Raw genomic sequence first — 27,855 nt, forward strand, 5'->3', positions numbered from 1 at the left:
CTAAATTCAGCATTTGAGTATACCCCAAGGCCCTCAGTTCCTCAGCTAGTCTTTGCCTTGCAGGTATTTCAGATGCTCAAGGAATACAAGTTTGTGTGGAGGAAGCGTGCACCATTACGGGTGGCTGTTCAGAGCCTCGACTTGGTCAGACTAGTGCACTTTTCCAACGAAACTCTCTCCTGCCTTACGTGTGGATTTCACAGGCTTTTCCAAGGAGCAATATTTCCCAGTATATTGACACACTGTACATACAGAGGGAACTCTCCTAATATATCAGACCAGAGAGGAGTTTTCACTTTTTTTTTTTGAAAGACAAGAATTTTAAAAAGTCAGTAATGTAACAGTTGTTTTCATCAGATGCCTTGATTGAGCTTAATTTTACTTAATGAAGACAGATCAATCATATTTCATACTTCGTTCTTTTCCACTCACCGTACTTTAAACATAGTCAAAACAAAAAACATCCCAGAACCTCCACAAATTACTTGCTGATAACTTCTCTCATGCCTAATGTGGGGCTTCAAAATATACAAATTTAGTGGCTGTCGATGGCACAGTGGTCTTGCTGCATATTCTAGAACAACATTAATTTACCGTTACTCTCCACCCCCATACAGTCTTGCTCTTATGGTAAAAGCATGTAGAGAGCTGCTTAGAAAATGTAATCCCCCTCCCTGTAGTGATCAGGGCAGAATTTACACCCTCCACTAAGACCCTCAGGAACAGCTGATATATTACAGTTAAGTTTACTTTCTAAAACAATTTAAATCATTATAATTCAAAATAAGGTACAAGCAGCTACGTTTTTCTACAGTTTTATTGACACAGTCCCAGTGTATAACTATACATCTTCATTTTGCTTGTAGTTACAATGTTGCCTTACTAAGATTGTTTTTGTAGTCAAGTTTATTACAGTCTTCACAAAACATACTTATAAACACCACTTACTGTATAAGACTGATCATTCCAAACATCGTAAATCACTGGCTTTTTTTCCTAAATAGTACTACTTGAGGAAAGGTCACACTACTCTTTTAGATATAAATTTGTAAAGGCAAATGAATTAAATTCACCTTCCAAAGAAAATAAAAATGTTAAAAATAGCTTCAGAATCGGTATGACTCATTTAGGTCTCAGAAAAATCTATGACTGGCAAAGTTATCTACAATTTGATACTGTACTCAATGCTTTCACTGAGACCAAAAGAATCTTTATGAAGAACTGAACTTAAACTTGTACATTGGTCTGAAAGAGAAGGATACCTTGCACTTTTTAGTATTAAAAAAAAAAAAAATATTTTTACCAAAAAATGCACTACCTTCTAAAAATATTGCAGTTGTAGGCTAAGTATTGATATCTGGAAAAAAAAATGCTAAAACTAAAAGCATGCACCACTGATATCAAATTTCAGCAGAAGACATTTTGAATTGAAAACCAACTCAAAGGATAGCACAAAAGAGTTTCTTCTCCCTAAAGGGATTTTCAGAAGCAGGCACTGGAATAATAAGGGGATCTTCTCCAATATGAGCATCACAATATGCCAGTAAGTCTGCTGCAGCCTTGGATACCTAATAGAAGAGAAGAGAGAACTACTGTAACAATTCTGAACCAATCTGCATCGCATAAATATTCTTCATATGACATATGATAATGGAGGCTATCATAAAATAGGTGTAGATTTGGTTTATCCTTTAAATTACTAGAGACCACAACTCTGAATTTGCACTTACTAGGCCTAGTAATCCTTATACATTTTATCTAACATAGTGATATGAGATGGTATCAATGTATATGATTTGTGTTCAGCTGTTCCTCTCCAGGAGAAGTAAGGTCAGGAGCATATACTCATTAAAACATGTCTATGCTAATGGCCTGTAAGCAATAGGGATTCTCTTTGAAGCGTGTGTTTCTGCAGAGGCCGCCTGCTTCAGCTCTTACTCCCAGTCATTGGTTGTCAGGTTTTCCACAAACACTCCCTCTACCCTTTGCTCCTCTGGATGCAAAACAAACAAACAAACAAACAGTTCTTTAGGCACATGACCATGAGATTAAAAAGAAGTAATAAATCAGGAGCAAAACTTGATCATCATGTGTCATAGCTCTCATTTAAGCTAAATACTGCTCTTTTTAATCAAGTCAGACTAATATCTTCCGCTTAGTCAGCTATTATAAGTAGTACTTTATTCATAGCATTAATTTAAACTTGAGCATTACCTTAATATTTGTTATGTTTATTCTGTCAGAATGTTGCTTTATGCTTACTGAAAAGTCCTACAGAAATGTAACAGTGTGTTGGAATACAAGATATTTTGCATGAAATGAAAAATTAAATATTAAACCATTTCAGCTGTAGCTGAAACCTTGTAACCTTTTCCGCTTTGTGCCATGAGAATATTGGTGACACTATGGCACTGTGACTACATTTAAAATTCTTGAAAATATTATATACAAAATATTTTTGTTCTCCTCAGTTAGCAAAATACCTACAACTGTATCTCTTTGCTTTGCTTAATTATTGTGTTTTCAATATTATAACTGAGAAAATGAGACAGGAAGTCTTTACAAAAAAGTCTTTTCTCTGAGCACCATGACAGCCTCTCCTGAGTCAAACACTAAGGTCACCATGTTTGCACAACTATAGTGAAGAGGAAAAACAAATCAGATTTCTGGTATTTCTCTAGCAGGTGTGTCATCACTGTTAGCTTTAGCTTCCCCACACCCTGCTTGCTTTGGCATGAGTCCAGCCTGTAGTAGGCTTCAGATTAGACCTATGAATTCAATGGGTGTTAGATCAGGATGCACATGAAATTTAAGTTAACTTCTGAAAGAAAATAACTGACTTTTTTTTTAAATATCCACTAAAACATGCCTTTGTAGAATGCTTAAACCCATAAAGTACCTGTGGTTCACATCCCAGTATAGACTATCCTCCTAGCAGAGGAGGCAAGGGTGTTTAGGTTACTTAAGATTAGTTTGCCTTTGAACTGGCCTGTAGGACAAAAGGGTGGGCAGAGATGCGACATGTGAACAACAGATTGCTGAGCCAATGCAAAGCAGAAGACTGAGCACTAAACTGTGCAAATCAGCAGAGATACTCAGAAGGACCAAGTGCTTCTCCAAAGAGAAGCAGGTCAAACAAAAACGTGTGAAAAATGATGGACTTCAAAGTACAAAGGATTGTAATTATTTGCAGACATACTTCAATTAGCTACTTGCTAAGCAATGGCAAAAGAATGAGGCTTTAGGGTACGAGGGCACTGGCTGGAATAGAGAAGTAGAACTGTAAATGAACAAACAGGAAACTTCAGAATCCTATCATATTCCCAATTTTCATTTAAATTTGCTTGTGAATTTTTAAAAAGCAGATTCTCCAAAGAAAGGCACAATGTAGGTGGACTATGAAATTCCCATCAAGCCCAAAAAAGATCAAAAGACAGAAGACATACTTTTCTTTGCTAATGACCTATGCTGTACCTCAGCAAAGTATAAACTAGCCTAGAATTTATCCACTGAAGAGGAGGTCAGCATTTTTCCAGTAATGTTAGGAGGAATGTACCATCACAGCATTTCATAGAAGTATGTTCAAGTAATGACAATCACCAGTACATTCATAATTATTTAACATACATATTTTAACTTTTCTATTGTTCTTCAAGCTCTGCTGCGTGTCTCAAATTAAGGCAGTTCTATGCTCCAATTAATTCATTAGCTGGTCCTGAACTCTTTCATTCAAACAGAGCAAGTCAAACTCAGAGCCACAGGTGCCCACAAAAAGCTCAATGACATTTTCAGTGCTATGCCATAATAAACGTTACTGCCATAAAACCTAATGGACAGCTAGTCTAATTCTCTGCGTCCTGGAGACAGGGTTTGTTAGAGATGTCCAGCACATTTCATCTTCAATTATTAAGCTAATGAATAATTTATTTTATTCATGAAACCAACAATCTTTTTAAGTAGACTGACCCTACAGGAGCAGAGAACCAACGCTGGACTTCAATGGCCCAACATTCCTATAACTATGGTGTTTGTTCCATGTATGTGTAAGCAACATCAGACCACGTATATGGCTTTTTGCTTGATGGATGAGAAGTACAATTTCAATCATCATTCTTAGAAGGGATAAACCCAGCAATATCATTTGCTATCTGTTTCTCTACATATTACCATGCTTTGACATCATATAACGATAAAAAGGGTTTTCACTAGCAAAAGCACAACATGAATTTTTGTATCTAACTTGTCCTCTAATGCTGGTATGAATGCCATGAAGCAGAGCAAGCACATTCAACGTCACAGTGTTTAAATCACAAATTAGTTTTCTTTTAGACAAACCATAGTAAGATTTTGTAGAAAACAAACACGCAATAAGGAACTGAGGAACATGATCACATTCACACATTGTCACAAACTAAACCTGTACTAGGCAATGTATTTTCATCCTTTAAAAAAAAAAAAAAAAGTAAAAGGGTTGTGGAAGAAAAGTCCTGCCATTGGGATTACAGTAGTTAAAGTGAATTATGGCCACTGCCTCACTAGAAGTGGAGTAGCTCAGGCTTGCACCGTGGAATAAAGACGACTCACTAAGGGGAATTAAGTTAGCTGATCACATTCCAGGAGCAATGACAACATTGGTTCTTGTGCCTGTGAGCAGTGCTGGCAGTCAGAACTGTGGTGAAAAAAAGAGCAAAATACAACGTTGCCTCCAGCAAGTTTCCTGCTCAGCTTATTATTCAGAACAACCCTGGTGGAAGACCTCTGCACTGAGCATTGCATTACGGCTACAGCAGAGACGGCTGCTTTGGCATATGTCAGCATGCAGAGGTTGCCTAATGGCCACTAACGTGGTTTGTTACTATACAAAATAATGTACTGATCATCCTATTTGTGTCACAGAAGAAGTTGAATGAAGGCCACTCTATCATAGCTTTTACTCACCTTTAGATTTATTTGTAGCTGAATGCTGCTGGGCAGTTTCAGAGTAATTTTTATTAAGAATTACAATAAATGCATGTAATTTGAATATTCAAATGAAGCTAACACTTGTCATTTCAGCTCTCCTGTGTGAGACAGCTTGGTCTGCAGATTCAAAGTAATTTATACATATTACACAAGTGGCTAAAGGAAAAATCAGCCTGCAGTTTGATTGATGAATTCTAACAGAAAGTTAACATTTCATTTTTTTAAATCTTTTAAAGTACATAGCTAGAGGGGATGGAGTATATAGGTATCATGCCAACCTCACATTTTAAACAATTATTTTTATTCTGTGTAGTGAAAAAGACATCTGGTTGTCAAATTACCAAAATAGGGGGGGAATAATCAACAAAACACTCAACCCTGATGCTTTAAGGAATTAGTCTCAGGAAGACTGTGGAATTTTACCATTATATTTCAGAATAACAGAGGTGATAAAAACAGCCAAAGTTAGAATAGAATCCTGTTAGCTGCACTAATAATTATAAGCTTCAATGACAGGGCAAAATGCTGCAATTACTATGTCATCTGTCTTGTCATGGATTGTGACTAATTACCATCCTTGCTACAACACCCACTCTGCTTATCCTTTACATCTAAAACAAAGAGATTCACACACATTTATTGGCAATCCCGCTGCTTATCTCCCAACACTATTCAGAACAAGTTAGGAATATTTTCTACCTTTTTAAGAAAAAAGAAAATGGAATAATAACTGATACACCAAGATTCTTAAATGTCAGAGCACTTGTTGCTTTTCTGCTTGCAAAAAGAAAATTAAATAGTGCTTTATTCTGAGGACAACTGTGATAAAGTACCAATATCATCTTTGCTTTCTCAACTTTACTGCTAGCATCTTTGGAAGGCGCATTACTCTACTAGTCATGAGGCCACCGTTCATCTGATTTCATCTGATGTTTCCTAGCTTGAAATCTGCGCCTCCTGCTTCCCACTTACTTCTCCATTATAATTCTAGCCATTCCTTCTGCGGGGAAGTAAGGCAGGTTCAATTTATGATACTTCTGGGATTCCTACACTTTACAAAAACCCACCACAGTAATACTCCTTCCAACTACTGATCAATACGCCAATAACTTCATCCTCCCCTTTCTGCCACACCTCAACAGCAAGTTGTCTTTGTGGAACCTCAAAACACTGCACTGCTTGCAGCTCTGGTCATAGGACTTGATTTTTAAATCAGTTGAAAAAACACAGAACGCAGCGGGGAATGGGCAACTACCAACATACTTCTAACTACAAGATTTTAATTGAGCAGACCCAACACATGCTGGTTATAGCAGCTACTGTGCATGGAAAACAAAGTGCCTCTGTAGTAGAAAAATGAGCTGGAACTTTTGATTTCCCTAGTCAATAATGCAGGCACCTTTTTAATGTTAACAATGTGGTCTTGTCTATTATGGGAATAACCACTTGGCTACAGCTACATGCAAAACAGTGTTTAATTAAATTATTTGGAAAGCACTATATTTTGTTAAATGCCTAACTAGTTTAAGCAAATGTAAAACATCAGGAAAAAAAGAAATAATTTAAATTTCTCTGCCTTTACAGTTATGATCCAAGAACTCAAAAATCTCCTGTTGAAACCAATGGAAAGTCCCTTGGTAAAATTTGGCTATACTGAAAGACACACTTAACTGTTTCAAGATTAAAGGCAAAGCAGATCTTGAGGGAATGAAAAGTCAATCAGCCTCTTCCCACAATCCCTCATATACTTGTTCAAATAAATTCTAGAAATCAAGACATAAACATTTTGCAAACTGTATTTGGTTTATGTTAGTATAGGAACCCTCAGAATACTGAAACACACCATATTTTCTTTGGTGCCTTTTTGGTCCCAAGCTATTTTGAAAGGTGAAATAATTGCACTTTCAAGCTATCTGTTTTTTATGTCTGCCATACTTGCTAACAACTGTGTTCTTTTTAATTAAACTAACTGTAAAAATAACCTATGTCTTTCTTACATATGTAATTGAGAATGCTATCCACCTAACTAATGAAGCTATCTGCATAACTGAGCTAATGATGTGGTATGTGAAAGTTACCACTGATGATATAAAAGCAAGTTGAAGGCAATCTACTAAGTAGCAACAATTCCAATTGTTTCAACAAGTCCAATAAACTAGGACGTATTTTTCCAACCCTTTCCTCTGCCCTTCATGCACACTCATTCCTCTTGTCAGCCCTGTTGTTTATGCAGCTGCAACGTGGCCTGAATCAGTGGACTAACCCCACTGAACACCAAAAAGGCAGAGGTCCCCTTGCTAAAGGAAACAGAAATACCTGTCCCTGTGAACACGCACCTACTGTGATGAATTCGTCACGACACTACAAGATAGAAACTAGTTTTGCAAATTCAATGGTCTTACAAGACATTGCTAAAAACTGCAACAAAATGGAGAAACTGAAATGTATGTTTTCATATAAGCAAGACTCATTACTCATGTGAGCTGCACCAATATTTCTGAATTATAGATACTGTCTTTCCAATTAAAACAGTATCAGATCATAAACTCACTGAAATTGTAATTATGTACTATTGCCCCCAGGCTAACTACATGCAGGATTTCAGCACACACAATAGATGGATAAACAGAGTTAAGACTACATGAAGAATTTCACATACAACATTTCTAAACTGTCTTACTGAGTTTGTAACCTCAGTTACAAACAGCTGCGGTTTCTAAAAACAGCCCAGTTACAGTTGCTTGCAGAAAACCTGATTATTTAAATGTATTCCTTTTTCTAGTCTTTCCATCTCTATGCTCTTCTTACTTGAAGAGGCTGGATTTTTCATCCAAATAATTATTCCCAATTTTCAGAAGCAGAGAGAGAGTGCACAAAAGAGATGAGCATTGCTTTCTTAAAACCTTCATGACATCACTAGTTTTTAGGTGCTTGTTTTGTTCACAAAATTTTAGTCTAGTGGAAGGCAGAATGACAGGGAAGAACAATCCCACAGGCATTTTTGGTTAAAAATGTTGAGAACTTCTGTGTAATAGTACCTTTAGTTAAAACGTATAATATACACACACACAGAGGCATGATAAAACCAAACCTTCACTTACAACAGGCTGTCAAGTGTGAACATTGCAATCATATATATTTTTAGTGCAATGACATCTGTGCCAAAACAAAAACAAATCAAAGCAATTCAGCTCTTCTCATCAGTATTCAAAAGTATTTCGGTATCGTAAAGGCTTATTCTAGTTCCTAAAGGACAGCCTACCCTACCACCAAGAAACCTGAGCTGCACTTAGCTACAGGTGACAAAGAGCACCTGTTTATCTGCCAGCTGATTTTAACAATTTCACAAAATACCGCTTTTAACAGATGTAAAAGGCACTCATACAGAAGCAGACTAGAAGCCAGTCTTTGAAAATTGCTTTGCTAGAACCAAGCAGTTAATACATAACCAATGCAGTCTTGAATATTGTTTTATAGCTCAACACAGAAATTTTATTTCAACTGATCAAGTCTTTCTGGAAAATTAAAGGGAAGCTGTACCACACACTAGCTAGTGAATTCAAAATATCAACAATAAGTCTAAGTTTACCTTCATCCTATCCATGTATGCTTCCATTTTTAATTGCTCCACAGCTTTCCTGGCTTGAGATATATTGGTGGTACTGTTTGACACTAGTTCCTTCATTTTGTTTTTCCTAGAAGAGACAAAGTTGAGACAATGTAAAAGTACAGGTAGCAAATACAGCAATTAGTGTGAAGACAGTTATCTGAAATCCAACCAACCCTCACCCATCGCATTGCCAGGCTGTAGGTTACAAATACAAACCAGACAGCATTTATTTCTGTTCCCTTGTTCAACACCACCTCATTGCATTACATATTTGCATCCTCAACTGCCAGTATTCGATCTGAATTCTGCAAACAACATACAAATGCAGAGTACAGGGCTATTGTTTCAGTGTAGAAATGGTTGCCCTGGTTCAGGATGCCAACACAGAACAGCTGTTCACAAACAGACCTTGCAGCCATTACAGAGTTTGGCTTCATACCCCAGTTACGCCTAGTAACATGGAAACAAGTTTAGAAATCCACACAGTTAAAATGAATGCCACACTGCCTTCACCAGGCATCAGAAAGACAGAAATTTTAAAGTAGGGAATGAGTTGAAATTCTGACTGTAGATAGTGGAGTCACCACCATCACTGGAGATGTTCAAAAAACGTGTAGACGTGGCACTTCAGGATATGGTTTAGTGGGCATGGTGGTGTTGGGTTGATGGTTGGACTTGATGCTCTTAAAGGTCTTTTCCAACCTTAATGATTCTGTGATTCTAGAAGGTTAGAAATGAAGTATCTACAATTGAGAGGACATAATGCAGTGGTTTCCAACTTTTTGCTTACACATCCCCAGTGAAGTCTAAAGATGACTAAAAACCAGTACAGTCTACTATACAGAATAGGAATGCATTATTTTTTAAGAAGTCTGAAGCTCGTGGGAAGGGACATCTAATTAAGGTATGTCAGTGTTTGGTTTTCTTGCATTGCTACCTCTCAAGGGCTTCAGGGGTAAGTCAACTTGTTATCATGCAGCCCTCAGCATTGTTGCCAGGTTATTCAAGATGAGTACATTTGAACCTTGAATAAACTTAGAACATATATGCCCTAGGTGGTCTGCATGTTAGGAGACCTCATGCTGACACCATTATGCAGTGCTGGTCCAGCACAACTAACAGTTACTATTTTGAAGTCATTGGAAGTTGGGCTAAGCCCACATGGAAAGAAAGATAAGATAGGATACAGATGACCTAGACAGGTCCTGGACTAGTTATACTACCTAGTAAGACTAGGTGCTGAGGTTTCAATCAGCCAAAACACCCACTTATGGTCCTGTATATATGGTATGCCACAAGTGCCACCTGAAGCAAGATTAGTCCAGAACCGAGTTTTAGAAACCAATAAAGTTAGGAAATGCAAAAGACACAGGGTGTGAGAAGCGGATGGGACACAGGAGAAAACACAGAAAAGGAGACATTTTGTATTGCTGCTAAAAGAATATTAGGCTCACGTCTTTCAAAGTGAATACTTTCAGCTTATCTCTGGACAAGAAGTGAACGCCTAGAACTACGCAAATTTCTCTTCTTGAGCCTCAAAGCTTACCTGTTCCAGTCACTGGGGTATAAGATACAAACAGAAAATTAAGTAGGACACTGGAAATGCTCTTATAAAGAGAATTGTATATACAATGTCTTAAGCATGTTAGAGAAACAGAAGTACACAATCCAGGCCACAAAAAGAATGAATAACTTTTTAACTGCTTTGATTTCGCAAAACAGAGATGTTCAAAGACAATGCAAAGATAGCTGTTTCTTCTCCTTTCTAAAATCAGTAACCTGAGCTGTAAAATGGGATGGTAGAATACAAATATGATGCTGAATCATGCTCAACACTAATTTGAAGAAGCAAACCAATATTTTTAAGCACTTCTATAAGTCAGGTGAAATGCTACCTTAAAATATAATTAATTTTGCCAGATAAAAGAAGAGCGGTTATATATGCCAAGATAAAGAACAGGTTTTCTGTACATGTGACTGTCATTTGAGCAGAACACAAGATCCTCCCTTGCACGCACTCTGACAAACTAAAATTGTGACAGAATACAATAGCTTTTTTTGTGTGTGTGTGACTTGGTCTTTGTTTACAATCTTTTAACTCCTATTGCTCACAAAACACAGGATTAAATACATATGGAAGAACTGGCTTTGCATAAAATACCACATATAGTACAAAAACTCACAACCAACCAACAGCCTCCGAACAATTTTCAGATGTGTTTTGACTTGCAGTGGACAAGCAGAAAGGATATGACATTCACAAAAGCCAGAGGTTCTGAATTACAGCTCACCTATAGATTTTTTTGTTTAACTGAACCCCCTAGCTTTTAAGTCCCGACCTATCCATAAAGATAAGAATAAACACCTTTATCGTTATTTACAAAATTATACCCCCACAAGTATGAATCATTTAAATTTTATCATCATCTCCACAGCTAGACTAAAAAGTCAAAAGTAAATTAAGTCACAGAGCCATTTCTACATTTGCCACAGCCCAAGTCCAGAGGCACATTAGAAATTTAATTTTGAGTAATACATTTAAATTGAACTGAATTAAGCAACTGAAACTCCATAAAGAGTCCAGAGAATTCCAGATCTCCCAAGCTTTTCTGCCAATTCATCCACTCAAACTGTAAAAGTTATAAATATTAGAGCTAGACAATTTGAACCATCACTGGCTGCATTGAAGTTGGTGAGAAAACGGTTTCTAGTACTTCCAGCTGGTTTTTAAGTATCTGCTGAACAAGAGATGGAGTTAAGATGATAACGGAATTTTGAAAAGGCTATTATGCACCAAAATGCTTTGAAAAATCCGGACCATGTTTCCAAAACAATGCCACAAACATAATATGTCCTTACCTATATTCTGAAACAGAAAATGGGGAAAATTTAAAAAAGAAAATACGTATCTTCTCTAGTAAACTGTTTCACAATATCAGAATAAGAGGCTTCACAAAAAGAACTTTAAAAAAGAAAAAAGTCTAGGTGTTTCAGCCACTGGAGAAAATTTCCACTTATCCTAAGAGGTTTGTTTATACTCTGAAGCACAAACATTTGTTCTGTTCCAAATCCTGCTCCTACTCTGGCCTTTACATACACTTAAATATTTAACTACCGTATTTCTAGAAGTGCTTAGCATCCATTTAAGTATCTAATCTCTTTTTTTCATACAGACAGTTCTGGTTCCAGAACTTTGTAAGACAGATTTCTGCTGTTTCACATTTCATTTACCAAGCTACATATACCTCTGCCTTCTCTCAGTCTCTGCAAATAACGTATGTATTTGCACATCAGTTAAGGCCCTATTACATATGAAATGATGTCGACAGTGAGAATTGTACTCACTTTCAAACCAGGCTGCGATGAACTGGTCGTTTTTGCAGATAAAGCTTTGGCTGAGACCTAGTTCTGCTCTCCTTAGGACCTGTAATATTCTTTAATAACCTTAATATTTGTTAATGAAATAATATTGTTACTTAGAAATAAAGCTCTGGAGAGAAAAGAAATTTTAATAACAAGAGTCTGTTACACACCCTCTCCCGGAATGACCATCCCCTGGAATGTGAGGAAGCCTCCTCCTTCAAACACCATGGGTACTCATGGGTACTCTCTTGGTGTTTCTTTTGAGGCTGCAGCCTGACAAATGGCTCCAACCCTCTCACCTAAGATAGCTCCTTTTAAACAGTCAAGTGTTCTTGAAGCCTTTAGACCCCTGGGAAGGCACAGTTAGCTTTGTCTTGTATCTGGGGGGCAGCCTACAGGACAACAGCATCATAGAATGGTTTGGGACATCCACACCCCCCCCCCCCCCCCACACACACCCCCAGCAATGAGCAGGAACAGCTTCAGCTAGACCAGGTTGCTCAGAGCTCCATCCAACCTGACCTGGAATGTTTCCAGGGATGGGGCATCTACCACCTCTCTGGGCAACCTGGGCCAGGGTTTCACCACCCTGGTTTCATCCTCATTGTGAAACATTTCTTCCTTATGTCTAGTCTACATCTACCCTCTTTTAGTTTAAAACCATGACACCTTGTCCCATCGCAACAGAGCCTGCTAAAAAGTCTGTCCCCATCTTTCTTACAAGCCCCCTTTAAGTACTGGAAGGCTGCAATAAGGTCTCCCTGGAGCCTTCTCTTCTCCAGGCTGAACACCCCCAACTCTCTCAGCCTTTCTTCACAGGAGAGGTGTTCCATCCCCCTGATCATTTTTGTGGTCTCCTCTGGACCCGCTCCAACAGCTCCATGTCTTTCCTGTGCTGAGAGCTCCAGAGCTGGATGCAGGACTCCAGGTGGGGTCTCACCAGAGCAGAGTAGAGGGGCAGAATCACCTCCCTCAACTTACTGGCCATGCTGCTTTGGATGCTCAAAATGAGTAACTTCTCCCCATCTTTTAAATTACCTAAAAAGCCTTAAACAAGAAATTACTCAGCTGGGTTCACTAATGTTCATTCCAGGTTGTTTTTCCAGCAACCCCCTATTATGTTAGATTGATACAGATGTACACAGGTCCTGATAATCACCGTAGTTACAGTAACTATGTTCGTGATCAGACTACGTGCAGTCTACATGTTACTGATGCATGCTAGAAGACCTAGATTATATAGGAGCTTGTTTATCCAGTGTATTTTTATGCAGTGCACTGAGCTCATTAATCTAGTCTCTGTGATTCTCAGGAGAAAGCTGACTGCGTTAACAAAGAATAGTGACAGCAGCTATACAGCCCTTTCAAGTCAAGAAGTTTCTGCTGACTGGCACACCATGCTAGCCAGTCTTTTCCTAAAGCATTGCTCCTAAAGGCTGTGTAGCGACAGCCTCCCAGCCAGCTGAATTTTCTGGGGTTTTGGCATTTTTTACCCCACATGAACTTCATCCTTCTTCTGGATGCCATTAACTCATTTGTGCCTGTCGTGGTTTAGCCCCAGCCAGCAACTAAGCACCACGCAGCCGCTCACTCGCTCACTCCCCCTCCCGCAGTGAGACGGGAGAGAGAATTGGGAAAAAAAAACTCATGGGTTGAGATAAACACGGTTTAATAGGACAGAAAGAAAGAAGGAAACAACAATGATAATACCAACAAAGGAATGTACAAGAACAAGTGATGCCCAATGCAGCAATTGCTCACCACCCGGTGATCGACAGCCCGTCCCCGAGCAGCGATTTCCGCCCCCCGGCCAACTCCAGTTTATGTGCTGGGCATGACGTCGGATGGTAGGGAATATCTCTTTGGCCAGTCTGGGTCAGCTGTCCCGGCTGTGTCCCCTCCCAGCTTCCCGAGCACCCCCAGCCTGCTCGCTGGCAGGCCAGCACAAGAAGCTGGACTGTCCTTGACTGCTCAGCAACAACCCAAAACATCAGCACATTGTCAACAGTTTCTCATCCCAAATCCAAAACACAGTCTCACACTAGCTTCTGTGAAGAAAACCAGCTCTATTCTGGCTGAAACCAGGACAGTGCCAAAGATCTTAATATCCAGGGCTCATAAAAAGGCTCATGAGGAGCAATTTATCTTTCTTTGTTTTTAGAATAGATTGTACCCAACAGCACTTCAAAGGCCAACTTATCTTATGATAGCCCATGAAGTTGCATAAATATTTGCAGGTACAGCTTGACCTTGCATAGGGATAAAGAGTGCAACCTACATTTACCAAACTTTATAAATACTTGTTAGTAAAATGCAGAAAAAGTCTGAAAATTTGAGTAACATAGAATCAAAATAAAATTTTCAAGCTCTTCAGTACAAGATCTCTAAAAGCAACAGGGATCAAAAGCTGCACAGCAAGTTTTCCCCCTTCCACTTCCAAGTACAATCTTAAAATGCCACACCAAAAAAGCGACCTATAGAATTCAATCAAAAAAGCCCTAAACCCAATTGTTGCCTTCTATTTTCTTTCAGCAGTCTAAACTGATGGACCTAAAATTACTAGACTAGAGAATTTGAGGTTCACACCTCTGAAGAACACCCTCCACACAAGCTCTGTACTGCTTGGACCACACAGTGCAACAGAAAAGTTAACCCAACCACCCAACTAAATCCCAGTGACATTAGCGGGAACCATCCCTGAATAATGACTTGCAAATCACATTCTAAATTGCCAAAAGATCCCCACGTTTCATTATCCACTTGCAAACACACCAGGAATACAAACAGCAAAATTTACATCCTCACAGCTGTTTGATGCCAAACTAGCATATCAAAGAAAATTTCAGGAGAAGCAAAAAAAAAAAAAAAAAAAAAAGAAAAAAGAAAATATCTACAGTTGCTGTTTACATAAGAGAAACTTAAGAAATATCCCTGCACTAAGAGTGCTAGCTACCTGAGCTAGCATCACTGTCCACACGATGTATGTGATTTCCCCTTCACTTGCAGAGCATAAAGGGGATAGGAACAACTGCCCCTGCTATTTCAGTTCTTACTCCAAGATTTACCGCGCCTGATGTAGCTCTGTAAACAGAGAGGGAGGCTAAGTAATCCTTTTGCTCTCTCTATCCCACGGCTGCACGAAGAAATAGTAGAAAACTATTACAATTTTATACTCCATCCACTAAGGAGAAGCTTAGTAGTATGAGCAGCAATGATTAGATTAAGGCAAGACTATTGTCTGCGATAAGGAGAGACTATAATTTTCATTCCATAAATATGGTGACTTCAAAAATAACTGCTGATCATGGAACTGCAAACAGCCAAACTTCAGCAGCTCGGTTTTCATCTAACATAGGTACTATAACCAGTCCAACTGTTAAGCTCCAAAAATTCTCACCATCATGCCCAAATCTTATCTGAAAACATCATCTCACTTCCCAACATTTAAAAATCTAAGGAAACAATGGCTGAACCCATGTGACATTTCACAATGACAATCTTTTCATGTAATATATTTATCATCAGCATACAGGTATGTGCACGCACAGTCCAGCAAACCATCAGAGATCCTCGTCTGAGACAGCAAAATGAGACCTACCTACTATTTTACCTCTTCGGCTAATCTTAGAAGAAAGTTGTGACCTTTTAAAGAAATATATGGGGAAGTTTGATTATTCCACTGAAATCCTGTTTAAAATTTATTTGAACAGAGTTGTAACATATAAAGTAAAGAAAACGCCTCTGAGAAGTTTGGCACTTTTATTACCTGCAGGACAGAAACGTTTTTCAAACGGTTATTCCGAGTTTTCTGTCTCGCTGCGCTGCCTTAATCGTTTGTCCTGTGCAGTGCAGCAGTTTACAGCACCGCACGTTAACAGTCACCGCCAGCAGCAGCCGGGCAGCAAGCTTTATCCCTCCATCAGTGCGACGCGGGCAGCAGGAAACGCAGCCGCTTCCCTTGCGTCTTCACACCAGCCGGCTGAGGAGTGAGCACGTTGGGCACATCGCCGCCGGAGGGAAGGGCTACCCGGGCCCAGAGAAGGTTTTTCTGCGAAAAGCGATCCCCCCCGCCACCCGAAGACAACGACGGCAAAACCCACAGCCCGAAGCTGACTTTTGCGGATAACCGGGTGACTCCACACGCCGCGGCCACCGGCGGCTGAGCGCCGCGCTGTTTACCGACAGCCGACGGGGCCAACCGGGCGGCGCGGCGCAGCTCGGCGGCGGAGGGCGGGTCGCGCCCCGAGCGAGTGGAAGCAGCCGCGGCTCTCCCAGGACAGCAGAGCCGCCGTCAGCGGCCGAGAAACACCAGCGCGGAAGCGCCGCTACCAGCCCGCCCGGGGCAGTCCCGCTCCGCCCGTACGGCAACCCTCACCCTGCCTCACCGCACCCAGCACCTTCTCCCGCCTCCCGTGCAGCGGCAGGATCTCGCCTAGCGCCTCCGGGGCACTCACCCTGCGGGAACGGCGGCAGACAGGCAGGGAGGATACTGGCAGCCCAGCTCGGCGGCCGGCGGCGGCACATGGCACGGCTGCCGCTGACAGGCGGTGCGGCGACGGCCAACGGCTGCCACCGCCCTCGCGCCTCCCGCGGCGCCGGCCCCGCCCCTCGTCCGAGGCTGCGCCCCCGCCAGCGGCCCTCCGCGCGCGGCGGGCGCGGCAGTTAACGGCTCGCGGCTGGCAGCCGCCCGCAGGGCAGGGAGCAGGAAGCCGGGCCTGGGCGGCCCGCGCCGACCCGTCCCTCCTTCGAGCCTCACCGCCCTCCGCGCAGAGCGGCGGCAGCTGTCAGCAGCCTGCGGGCCAGCGTCCGCTTCCTTTCTACTAATGCGGCCACCTACTTCTCCCCGTGCCAGCAGGCGCTAGGGTTCAAACGCTCATCCAGGTATTTCTACAACATCCAACGGGCAAAGCCTGTGCGACACAGGGCTTTGGGTAAGAGCCCATACTGTCTGTCCCTTCCTCATGCCGAACAAAGGAGGGATGAAGTAAACAAACCACCCAACCAAGCCCTCTTGTGAAGAAAGGAATCACTGAGGAAAAGGGATCGCTAAGGCTCACCTTGTCAAGGTTAGTGTGTCAGAGTAACACTTCAGCTTTATAGATGGAGTTTTACATACTTTTCCATTACAAAGTTGAGAATCAACCATAAAGGTCAGCAGCAGTTAAAATACCAATTAACACTTCTGACTGAAAAATGAGTCTGCCTCAATAATAACTGCAATCTCATTTTGTTCCCCAGTAAGGTGGCTGTTCCCTCTGGAGAGACATATATTTGTCACCCTTTTCTCTTAGCCTGCTATCAGCACGTTTTCTCACTCTTAGAGCAGAAGCATTTCCAAGTCACATTTATTTTCTATAGGAAAGAGAACAGGGAAGAGCCCCGTTTTTAAAGATGCTTTGGAGCAAGGGCAGCCTTTCCAAAGGCTGAGTCAATGGCTTTTAGGGTGGTGGCTTGGGAGAAGGAAATGCAGCAGGAAGATGGCAAACATTAATGAATATAAACAGGTAAGTTCATAAACTTTCCATAACAAAAGATCTAGAAACTGATTGGAACTGGCCCATGCTGCTGCTTTTTCATTCACATTTAATTGCACCATCATTCTACAAAAAGCTCTATTTATCAGGCAAAAGATTTACATGCTATTAGACAAAGAGCACTTGCTGGATGGTTCAAATAATCAGACAGTTGCTGATTTGCACACTATTTTTACCACTGGATTCTAACAATTTTATTCTTTAAGCTAAAATATAAGGGGCAAAATGGCTGTTTTAAAATGTATTTTCATCATGTATGTTTTCTTTTTAATCTGCAACTTATACATTCCACTACAACCAGGAGTCTCCTGCCGGAGCTGGCCTATAGGCTTTGAATGCAACACCTGTAACAGCTAGCGTGAATTTCTATTCCTTGAATCTACATGACATAGCCTCTGATGAGGCTTATGCAGGCCTCATTCAATTGTGTTAGAGAATCTGAATTTCTTTTTTCTGGAAAAAATGTAAGCAAGCTCATGTTTTTACTCAACTACTTTCTGCTGGGTAGCCCAGGATGGTGTAAGACTCTAATCAGACTAGTCACATATAGTTCTTAATCCTCTTTTGAAAGTGACCTGCCCAAATTGTTAAAAACAGCACAGCCCATTACAGAAATCCAGATGCAAAATCAGTGGCTTTGTAACCCCACTCCAGACCAGTAATGGCAAGTAAACCTCTACACAGGATCATGTCAGTAGTTTGTAACTTACTAAAGAAGCAAAGAAAACTCTGCCGTCTGTACCTCTAGAAGCTTAACTAATGTTCCAACAGATATTTTTCAAGGCAAGCAGAGCTTTTAAATAGTATTTGATTCATATTTTTTGTGATAGAGTAGCAGCATATGGAAGGATAACTTCTATTTGCATATGCAAGAAGAAAAAAATAAGCCAATAGAGCTTTAAAGAAAACCAAGCATGGATAAAACTAAAAGGTAAACTAGAAGTCTGTTAGTAGCAAACCAGGTGATATTTCCCCCTGTGCTGCTCTCTAGAGTTATATCCACAAAATGCATAGTAAATCATGCAATCATAGTAAAATCAAGAAATCCTGGAAGGAAGGGGAGGCTCTTGCTCAGTATACAGGAACTCTTATCAAGAATTTCTCCACAGATGTGGTTTAAATGCAAAGAAGATCCCGAAAGTTGATGTGTCAGTGTTGAAAGGTGTTTTTATTTCATCACAGAAACCATTTTTCCTGTGGAAAATTTTATCACATTTTAATTCAGTTCACAGATACAGTTCTCTACTGATTTTGCTTCTCCTATCCATTGTTATGGGTTTGTCTAAACAGCGGATCTCAAACCTGAGACCAAGGGTCCCTTTTTCAGCAATGGTTTGAAGACTCCCTCTCCTCTCCCCACCACAAGTGAGTGTCTGGCTGTGGCCTCCCCTTCCCTTTATCACCACATCTCTACTATCAGCACATAGTGGTCTGGGTTTACCACAGAATCCTGCAAGTGGTATCAGGCAGACAGGCCTTGCCACCTGAACCTCTCCCAAACCCTGGCTTTCAACAGGAAGGGCCTTGCATCCTCTGTCAGAAGCCCCCCAGAGACCCCAGTCTCCAATTTCCACCCAGCACCTTTTTCTTCCTTCCCTCAGAGACTCCAGAGTAGAGTTGCTTTTCTGCCTTTATCTCAGTAGGTTTTCAGGGAGAAAGCAGCTGGAAAGGAAGGGGAATGTCTCTTTGAGAGCCATCACTTCATCTGACATGCAGCCTCACATCCTATGGGAAGGAGGGACAGATGCACACATGTGCAAAATGGTACACACCTGGGGCTTCTCCACTTCCAATCTGATACCCACCCCCCCTTCAGTTTGACAACCCCATGATGTAGTCCATAAGGAGAACTTCCCCACTACATGATTTTTTAAAACATGGAGATGAGAACCAGCAGAAATTTATCTGGATCAAGGTGTGCAAGATCCCTAAAAGAAGAGAGGTGAAACTAAGCCAAAAACATGTTTCTAATCAACTCAAACAATTTGGTACAAAGATCTGTTTATTACCCAACAATGTGACAGTGTATATACAAAGACAGTGTGGAATGTGACATTTACAGGAAATTTCAGTACATCATGCACAGATACTATTTGCAATGTTACTTTAATAGTTCCAGAATGTTAAGCTGAATAAATATTCCTTGCTTCAAAAAAATCAGTTTTACATAAAAATATATAATATTGCACTCTTTACAAGGCCAGCAATTTTGCATATTGATTTGTAACAAGTGGAATTCTACTTTATAAAAATAAGCCTTTGTGAGCAACACCCCAAACCAGGGAGCACAAAAGCACCCCAAAACCACAATATTTGTATTTTTTTCCTCTTAAACAAATCACATCACTTCAAGATGAGCCAAGAAGCTTTTCAGTCTGTATTTGGACCTTACATTAACATTTAGACAGTGAAAAACATGACTAAAGCCATCCCATACAATGCTGCTACGATATATGCAGTTTAAAATTCATTTCATACAGTATGCAGCCACTTGTTTAATTGAACCAAAGATCAGCCTTTGTCATGGACTATGAGAATATTTTGTAGTTTAGTATCCATATATCACATGAGCAGAAAGATACCTCAGCTGGGTATCTTGAGGTATCTTTGTGGATAGTTAGTCTGAAGTTTTTCTTGTTTGAAAAGTTCTTCAATCAGGAAGTCACAAGAATTTCTGAAGACTGTTTGGAATTTTCTAAAGTAGTGTAAAGATTTCTTATGTGTATGTCATCTTCATCACAACTTGACAATTTCATATACAGTGCTTTGAAGGCAGATGAACCTTAAAAATGAGAAGATACAGCAGTTCATCTGTATAGCAACAGCAGAACATGTCAATGATGAAAAAGCAAAGCAATTTGAAAGAAAAATGTAACTACATCAGACTTGTGTAGCATTCTTGTTTTACCATTGGCATGACTAGTAGGTACTCATTCATGGTGTCAGGTTTAGAGGTCTTCAAATCCATCAACTGAAATGTTAATTTTTTATCTGGCCTAAGAATTCAAATTTGTTACGCCTTTCACAATGGAGGCTTATTTTTTTCCCCCTCAAAAATAGCACCTAGGAATAAATAACGTATTTGCACAGTGTATCTGTGTAAACTCTTCCAAATCACCTGATGCCCTATAAACATTGATTATTCAAGCAGTTAGATTCAAACATTTTACAATGTCATTGAACTTCAATGACACTAGAACAGGAGCACACCTGTGCCACCTTTAATGCCTTTTTTTAGAGCTCTGGAAGATAAGCTGCATATGTCTATAATACATGTTCTGCCACAGAACTGCAATAGCCAGGTGTTACAAAGTTAGGGAGTTAACTACATTAAAAAACAAAACCAAAGTGTGATCTAACTATTGCTTCATAGTGCCATGAGGTGTCAAACCCATCACTAAGACAAATATTTTATTTTTACCTGTTGTAAAGACTATTATACTAACAGAGAAGACGGCAAAAATTACAAATATAAAGATAACAGAAATTCAATTTTCAGCATTACGATACCATAAGATGGTGCAAAAAGCACCTACTAAGTTCTTTGCTTCTCAAAGAAAGCAATTTTAAGTGGTCTTGGATTTTTCAGTTTTGGGTTGCTTATCCCAGAGCTAACTATACCACGCTCAACTAATAAGATACACATATGCTGATATTTTAATAGATATTTACAGAACTTTATGCTGATGATATTTTACAACATAAGAGGGGGAATAAGCATTATCAATCAATTTTTTTAAATACTTCTGTCCAAGAAGTGATTTAAAAAAATGCTATTATGTTTTATATTGCAGCATTTTGTCTTGTATGTTAGAGCATTTATGAGTCACTGCTGGTATTGGAGTATATGACCAGAGCTTTCTGGTGACCTGGATATGCGTCAGGTTTGTGCATGCACATCTGCAATCTTACAACCACCTTAGACTGCTCTTTTTAAAAATCTATTCTGTCCTTCTATAGACATTCAAGGTACTTCAAAATCCAGTTAAATAAGAGATTCTATGATCTGTTTTGGATTTAAAGTGCATCAGAGGCATGAGTTAGCAGCAAAAATAGTCATCACCCAGCCGCATAGCTGCTAAGGAATGAATAGAACATGGGTAACTTCAAGCGCTGCTGGTCCTTGCGACACCAAGCTATAACATTTCCATCGCTATTAGCTGTGAACAAGTGATGCCCATCACAGGAAAACGTAAGGCTGAAAAACAAGAAAACAATCTATTTTTACATCAGATTTGGCTCTTTAAAAATCCTAGAAGACATTAAAAATCTGTAAGACTATGGCCAAAGATTAGCTCTCAGGCAAGACCCAGTGAGTACATTAACATCATAATATGTTTGCATACACTCGCTTTTTAATTTTTGTAACCAAACAGGCTGAACTACAGCTTCGTCCCGCACTTCAACATGCCATGCAGTTTTGTACTCATTTCTTTGCAGCCAAGAAAACGGTAGGATCAGTAGCACCACCCCACTCTTTCCCTGGGCTGCCCCTTCTACTTCTCAAAGGAAGGCTTTCAGCAACACAACTCAGTGCCCTCTGAACTTGCTTGCTGACAATGGCAGAAACTAAATCCATCAGATTTCATAGCACAGCATAGGACATTTGTTCAGCTGGGCATTTCTTAAGCTATAACAGCAGTAAAGCCCTTCAGTCATGCCACGGGTAATGTTAGAGAACATGAAGGTCAGCATCCATTTTCTGTCTCATTTAAGCAGGAAACTTTAAATTATTAAATAGCTACTAAATCATTATCAACCAGCTTTGTGAAATATGCTTCTTCAAGGAGGCAACAGAAAGATAATAACTGCTATCAGACAATGTTTTTTGTTTCTAAAAAATGGTGATTAGTGGTTTGGGTTTTAAATCATATTTCAGCAATGATCAAAACAAAATTTTTTAGAGTGATTTGTTACTATGCTAACATTAAGATGATAAAATTTTGGCATAACTCTAAGACCTTTGTGCATGGTACTGTACCACTGGGGATATCAAAGACTTGATCCTTTGACTATGTTCTGAAAACAGTTTGGCAGGAGAATAATTCTGCTTATATAAATCATCAAGGGGACTCAGAAAATTACACAAGCACTCCAAAATGGCAGCTTCCAGGCTCTTCTGGGTTTCCTTTACTTCCTTCTCCACAATTTCCCTCCAGCACCAGAAAAAATAGTCAGGGAAAAGAGTGTTTTCATTTCTTTGAGGGAGAAAAAAACCTGTCTATTTGAGTCTGACAAAGTTAATATTATGTTATGATTTTTACACAGGTTCCAGTGAAAAATATTAAACTTAAGAATAAGAAGAGTAGCTACTGTTCAGTTCCCAAGGGAATCCTAACTTCTGTCTGCCAGCAGCAGAACCTAGTTATTACTGTCATTACAAATACAATACACTTGTGCTCATTTTGCTTCCACAAATAATTCGCAGGATTGCATTGCTCTTTTTAGACATGGGTGTTTACCTCCTGTTCTCATGTCAAATCCATGTTCAATACTCAAGGCTATTTTGTTCTGGGTTTTTTGGTTTGTGTTTTTTTGTTGTTGTTGTCCTGTCATCTGTGTCATCATTGTCATCGTCGTCCCTGTTGCCTGCGCCTCCCCCCCAAGAAAAAAAATTGTATACTTAAGATCTTTTTACCTTACAATAGGTTTGGCTGACTTCGAAAATGTTATTTCTCGTACTGGCTTCAAGTCCCACGTACTCCACAGTCTGAAAGAAAGAGTAATTTTCTTCACATTTAATTTTACACATATTTCAGTGATAAACAACCTGTTTAGCAACTAAGACTGGAAACTGAACATCTTGTTCACCTTCTTTAAAGCCAAATATCAGCATGATGTTTGGCTACATGCTCTCAAACTGTGAGGTTAAGTTATAAAGCGTTTTAATAAACAAACATTTCAAATGCTTACCTTACAACTCCATTTTCAAGCCCCCCTGCAATCACGTTGACAGACACTCCTTCTGGCTGGTTAGAGAAAGCAACAGAGCAAATACTTTCCCTGCAGTGTACATGTCCCACGAGATCACCATTAACTGTCCAGAGTCTCAAATCACTACCCCCTCCAACTGTAACAGAACATAGCACGTCAGTATTAAAAAAAATAAACCTAAACTACAGCTAGGTCTATGCAACAGAACCTTTAAGTGTTAAAGAATTCAACTTCCTGAAAGATCAGAAGGTTTAAATGACTGAGTGATGTGTGCTGCAGTAACCAATTAACTCTTCCCTCCTCTTGTGACAGGGAACATGCAAACCACCAAGTCACTGCAGTGATTTAGAAGACATCACTTCATATTTTTGGAACACTGTACTTAGAAAATGCTATATAAATTTACCCCTAATGACCAATTTTTGTGTACTAACAGGGAAGCACTAAGAAGGAATTCATACTACCTGCTTTAAACAGCTAGTTCTTCTACACTGGCTTGCATTTTAAACAAAATACGTAAGATAATTGTACTTGCAACTTTTACCTGGTTATCTGGGATTGTTTGATTCTATCAAAGAACTAATAAGCAGCTACTGCTTTGCCTTAAAAGGGACTGAAACTTATGTCCCTTACCAATTAAAGAATACAATCTTTCCCAGGAAAAAAAAGGTTTGTGAGCTATAGAAATGGAGTTGAAAGTCTCCATGTCAATTTAAAACCTAAATATTAGGTTTCTGAAACCGCCAGAATAATTTCCCCTTGTCTTTCAATACTATAGGCTGTGCTATTCTGCCCCCCCCCCCCCTTTTTTTTTTTTCTTTTCAGACTTGGAACAGTGTTAGTTTCAGTTCAGTTTATGGAGGACTACAGTAAGAAAAGGTGGCTAAAAGATACTTCGGAATGCAAGACCTATCTTACTCAAAGCAAAAGAGAAAGAAAATTGGCCCAACCAAAGCAAGAATTTAGTCAATAACTGTCTTCTAACAACATGGATAAACAAAGTTAAGCTCTCTTCCTCCTTATTATGTACTTCCCTTAATCAATGGAACAATATTATGTCATTTAGATGGAGCCTATTCCCCCCCTCATCTCAATTTAATACAGTACACACAGGTATCCTTAGAGACAGCAAAATGGTGTGAGGGCTCTGACTTGGCCCTGCTTTACCAACACCCACTCAATCTTCAAGACAATGAGCATCCTGATGTATGAAACACTCAAAGACCCACTGCTCAAGTAGGTCTTTGAGTCCAGAAGCAGTACTATGTAGAAAACAGGACAGTATAAAAACCTGCTTTAAAATAAGATGGAGGAGGATTATTTCTCTCTGCAGGAGCCTTAATAAAAATATCTACTATTTCTGCTTTAGTATTGCTGTTATTCCTCTTTGCTTTAAACTAGTGAATAGCTAAGCAAATCTATGTTTGCTTCTGGGGATATTGAAGCATTTAAAATGGAGTGAATAACAAAAATTCTGTTGCTTTCAATACACTGTTCTCCCAAATACTCCCCTGAATAACTGTACCTTTGACAACAACTCCTGTTAAAAAGAAAGCAACCAACCTGACAGAATTTACGTTTCCCAGGAATCTGCTGAAATTTCAAGTCTTTATAAAAAGAGATCAAGCTGTTAGCTTTTATACCTCTACATTTTACTCAAACACCTGCCTAATAATTTCTGGAGAAATTTATGTTATGATGTAGAGGGAAAAAAGAGCATTCCTATTTGACCAAATGCATCCTCAGATGATTAACACACACTCAGTAACTACTATAATAGCAAGTCTCATGATTTATTTGGTCTGCAAGTCAAAACAGCTTTCCCGACTGCCAAATATACCTGAATCACAGACTGTTGCAATATCACCAGTTGTTTCACTAGCTGAAACTGCAGTCACAGGACTCTTGTGTCCAGCCAGACTCTGGACATAGCACAGCCTGAAGAAAAAAAAAGAGAACAATCCTCAAGTTCAGATTCAAACACAGAAAAGGTTCTTTGAGGAAAATATTTAAGAGTTTTATTAATTTCAATCAACATTTTGCATGATGATGGTATTTTTTATATTCATTCTCAAATTCCAGCACCCTTCATAGGAAAAACAGTAAGGGTTTGACTTGACATTAAGATATACATGGAACAAATTCGGTTAACTTTAAAAGGGTAAAGAAGGGTAAAGATACCCAAAAGTTGGAAAGTATTAAAGACAGCCATTGGAAAAAGTCATATATATACCTGTACCTGTTCAAATCCCATATGATGCAGGTTCCATCTTTGCTGACGCTTATCATTATACTGTATGGTTTGCACACAAACAAGCTTGTTATTTCTGCTGTGTGACCATACAGGTGGACTTGAGACTCCATTTCTATCTCTGAAGGCTGAAAAACAGCAAAATGAAACATGAACTTTCACAAAAAAGATTAATGTCTTTTTCTGAAAAGGATAAGCCTAGTTACAAGTTTAATTCTTAGATTTCAAAAAATGGTTCCCATTGCTTTTAATGTCATCTGTTTAACAATGTTGTTAATGATTTATTAGATTTAATGCTTTATGTGATAACCATACATATCATTAATGTTCAACTTTCTGCTTCCAATGCTTTAGTCTACACAAAGATTTTGACATAGTCCAAGGAATTGAAATGAAGAACTATTATACTTTGTCTCAGTTGCACACCCTGAAATCAGCTGATTTTTTTTCTGCAAGACTGCTATCTTCACGACAGCAAAATGACAGTCCTCAGTATTTTAGCATCTAGAGGAAGCACTTGGAAACATAGAAGGAAAACCCAGCTCAGCAGTTATCACTCTGTGTACAGCAAATTACTGTGCATTCCTCAAGCTGGTGCCAAGTCCTTCAGTGATACCAGGTTGGAAAAATATGCAGGAAGTCAAGTTTAAATATAGAAACTGCTAGATAAAAATTACAACAGCAAGTTTAACACCAAATGACACTTCTTATTCAAGTCATATAATTTGAAATGATTTAGACTTCCTGAAAAATGGCTAAATTGAAGGAGCTTCTTAATCAGAACAATAATGCTTTAAGACAACTTCCTGTGGAGATTAGAATAATCTTTGTAAAAGAAAGGGACATTTTTCTGCTTGTTTCTCACACATGTCACAGCACATTGTCTGCATTTGTGTCTGAGAGTGGAGGATACATACAGCGGGTTTACAAAAAGCTTGAAAGTAGAAACAGATAAAAATATACAGATGCTTAACTCACTTTTTAGTGCAGAAAGACATGTCAATTTTCTACAAGGGACAATATAATCTATGCAGTATTGCAAAAGTCAATACACATCTTGACAACAGGAAGACCTGCTATTTTGCTCTTGCTAATGAGCATCTCATCCAAGTAAGACACACTTATTAAAGTATCCAGTTGTCATTCTCAGAACAGTGTGGCATCTCACATGTGCAGATCTTTCATTAACCCTTGCTCAGTTTAGAGAAAAAAATTATACTCATTTTTTCTGTAACAGCAACAATGAAGACTTTTCATTTTCTGAAGAACAGCTGATTTTAATAACCCTTTTACTGTGCTCCTTGTATCTCCTTTAAGTTTTGCTGTTGGTCTGCATTTCAACACCTGAACTGAAAGCAGGATTCACCTTTAGCAGCTTCTCTCTATAGCACTAATAGCAATGGTTTATTGATTCTTCACTAGGTTATTGTAATAATATTGTAATATTGTAGCAAGACAAACTAGAATTTTAGCACCAACTGTATTAAGGTCTAATAAGTTATGAAATAATTACCTCATGCCTAAAATGCCATCCCTTTTTTATTTCCCCCTTGCTTTTAGATGACAACCACTAAAACAGTATCCAGAAGTGGAAAAACATGCAGGTATCTGCGGTATCTGCCATTACATCGCAGTTCTTTCTGTTGGTTACCTGAAACAATTGCCTACAGCACTTGAGTGGAGAATTTAAACTTTTACTGCCCAGTTTTACTCAAACAGATTATTAAAGTGCTTTCCTTCTGTTTGCAAGACAACTCTAAGTCAGCAAGTGAAGACTGGAGTAATTTGTACACCCAGAAAACCCTGGCTGAGGTTTTCATGAAGATACGACTTATTATCTAGATAGGTCACAGTTTCAGAGCAGTACTTTTAGGTTTTTTTTTTTTACCATCTTAAAGGCTAGGAAAAATAGACCATCTGAAGTACAACACTGCAGTATTTTTCAATTCTGACAGCATGCCTTTGAATTTCCGTAACATGATATCTGTTTTATGCCTATGCACTGAATTTCTATAAATGTGAAACAGGGCAAAACATTTGTGTTTCAAGCACTGCATTAGAACAGACTGTTCACTTTATCACTGAGCAGCTGACAAGATGCATACAGAGCAGATGCTAGGAAGCACATTTGCATTCCCTGCAGCCCTGGCTTGGGTAACTGACTCACCAACAGGAGCTACAAAATTGGCACAAGGTCAGTC

The 27,855-nt window shown here is 39.3% G+C and overlaps 2 protein-coding genes across 3 annotated transcripts in view; both read right to left on the minus strand.

Annotated features, from left to right (window-relative positions):
• Positions 1-767: 767 nt before the first annotated feature.
• GNG4 (G protein subunit gamma 4) lies at positions 768-8,656 on the minus strand. The gene is made up of 2 exons (XM_081997567.1): positions 8,552-8,656; positions 768-1,568 (listed from the first exon to the last, which is right to left on the minus strand). The coding sequence occupies exons 1-2, from the start codon at positions 8,645-8,647 to the stop codon at positions 1,440-1,442; spliced, it is 225 nt and encodes a 74-aa protein (XP_081853693.1). The 5' UTR covers positions 8,648-8,656; the 3' UTR covers positions 768-1,439.
• A 12,855-nt stretch (positions 8,657-21,511) lies between these two features.
• The window catches only part of LYST (lysosomal trafficking regulator), a gene marked incomplete at its 5' end in the record, with an annotated part of 67,711 nt that continues 61,367 nt past the window's right edge, over positions 21,512-27,855 (minus strand). For both annotated transcript variants that reach the window (XM_081997200.1, XM_081997199.1), the window contains 5 exons: positions 21,512-21,667; positions 23,108-23,179; positions 23,383-23,539; positions 25,244-25,341; positions 25,643-25,782. In XM_081997200.1, the coding sequence (XP_081853326.1) occupies positions 21,529-21,667; positions 23,108-23,179; positions 23,383-23,539; positions 25,244-25,341; positions 25,643-25,782 (606 nt within the window). In that variant the 3' untranslated portion in view covers positions 21,512-21,528. The remainder of the gene's footprint in view (positions 21,668-23,107; positions 23,180-23,382; positions 23,540-25,243; positions 25,342-25,642; positions 25,783-27,855) is intronic.

The sequence above is a fragment of the Phaethon aethereus genome (assembly GCF_964289735.1).
Source record: "Phaethon aethereus genome assembly, chromosome: 3".
In the NCBI taxonomy this organism is placed as follows: Eukaryota; Metazoa; Chordata; class Aves; order Phaethontiformes; family Phaethontidae; genus Phaethon; species Phaethon aethereus.

Coding starts and splice junctions, on each gene's coding strand:
- GNG4 (XM_081997567.1), bottom strand. CDS start 8,647: ATGAAGGAACTAGTGTCAAACAGTACCACCAATATATCTCAAGCCAGG. Junction 1,569..8,551: donor CATACATGGATAGGATGAAG/GTAAACTTAGAC, acceptor CTCTTCTATTAG/GTATCCAAGGCTGCAGCAGA.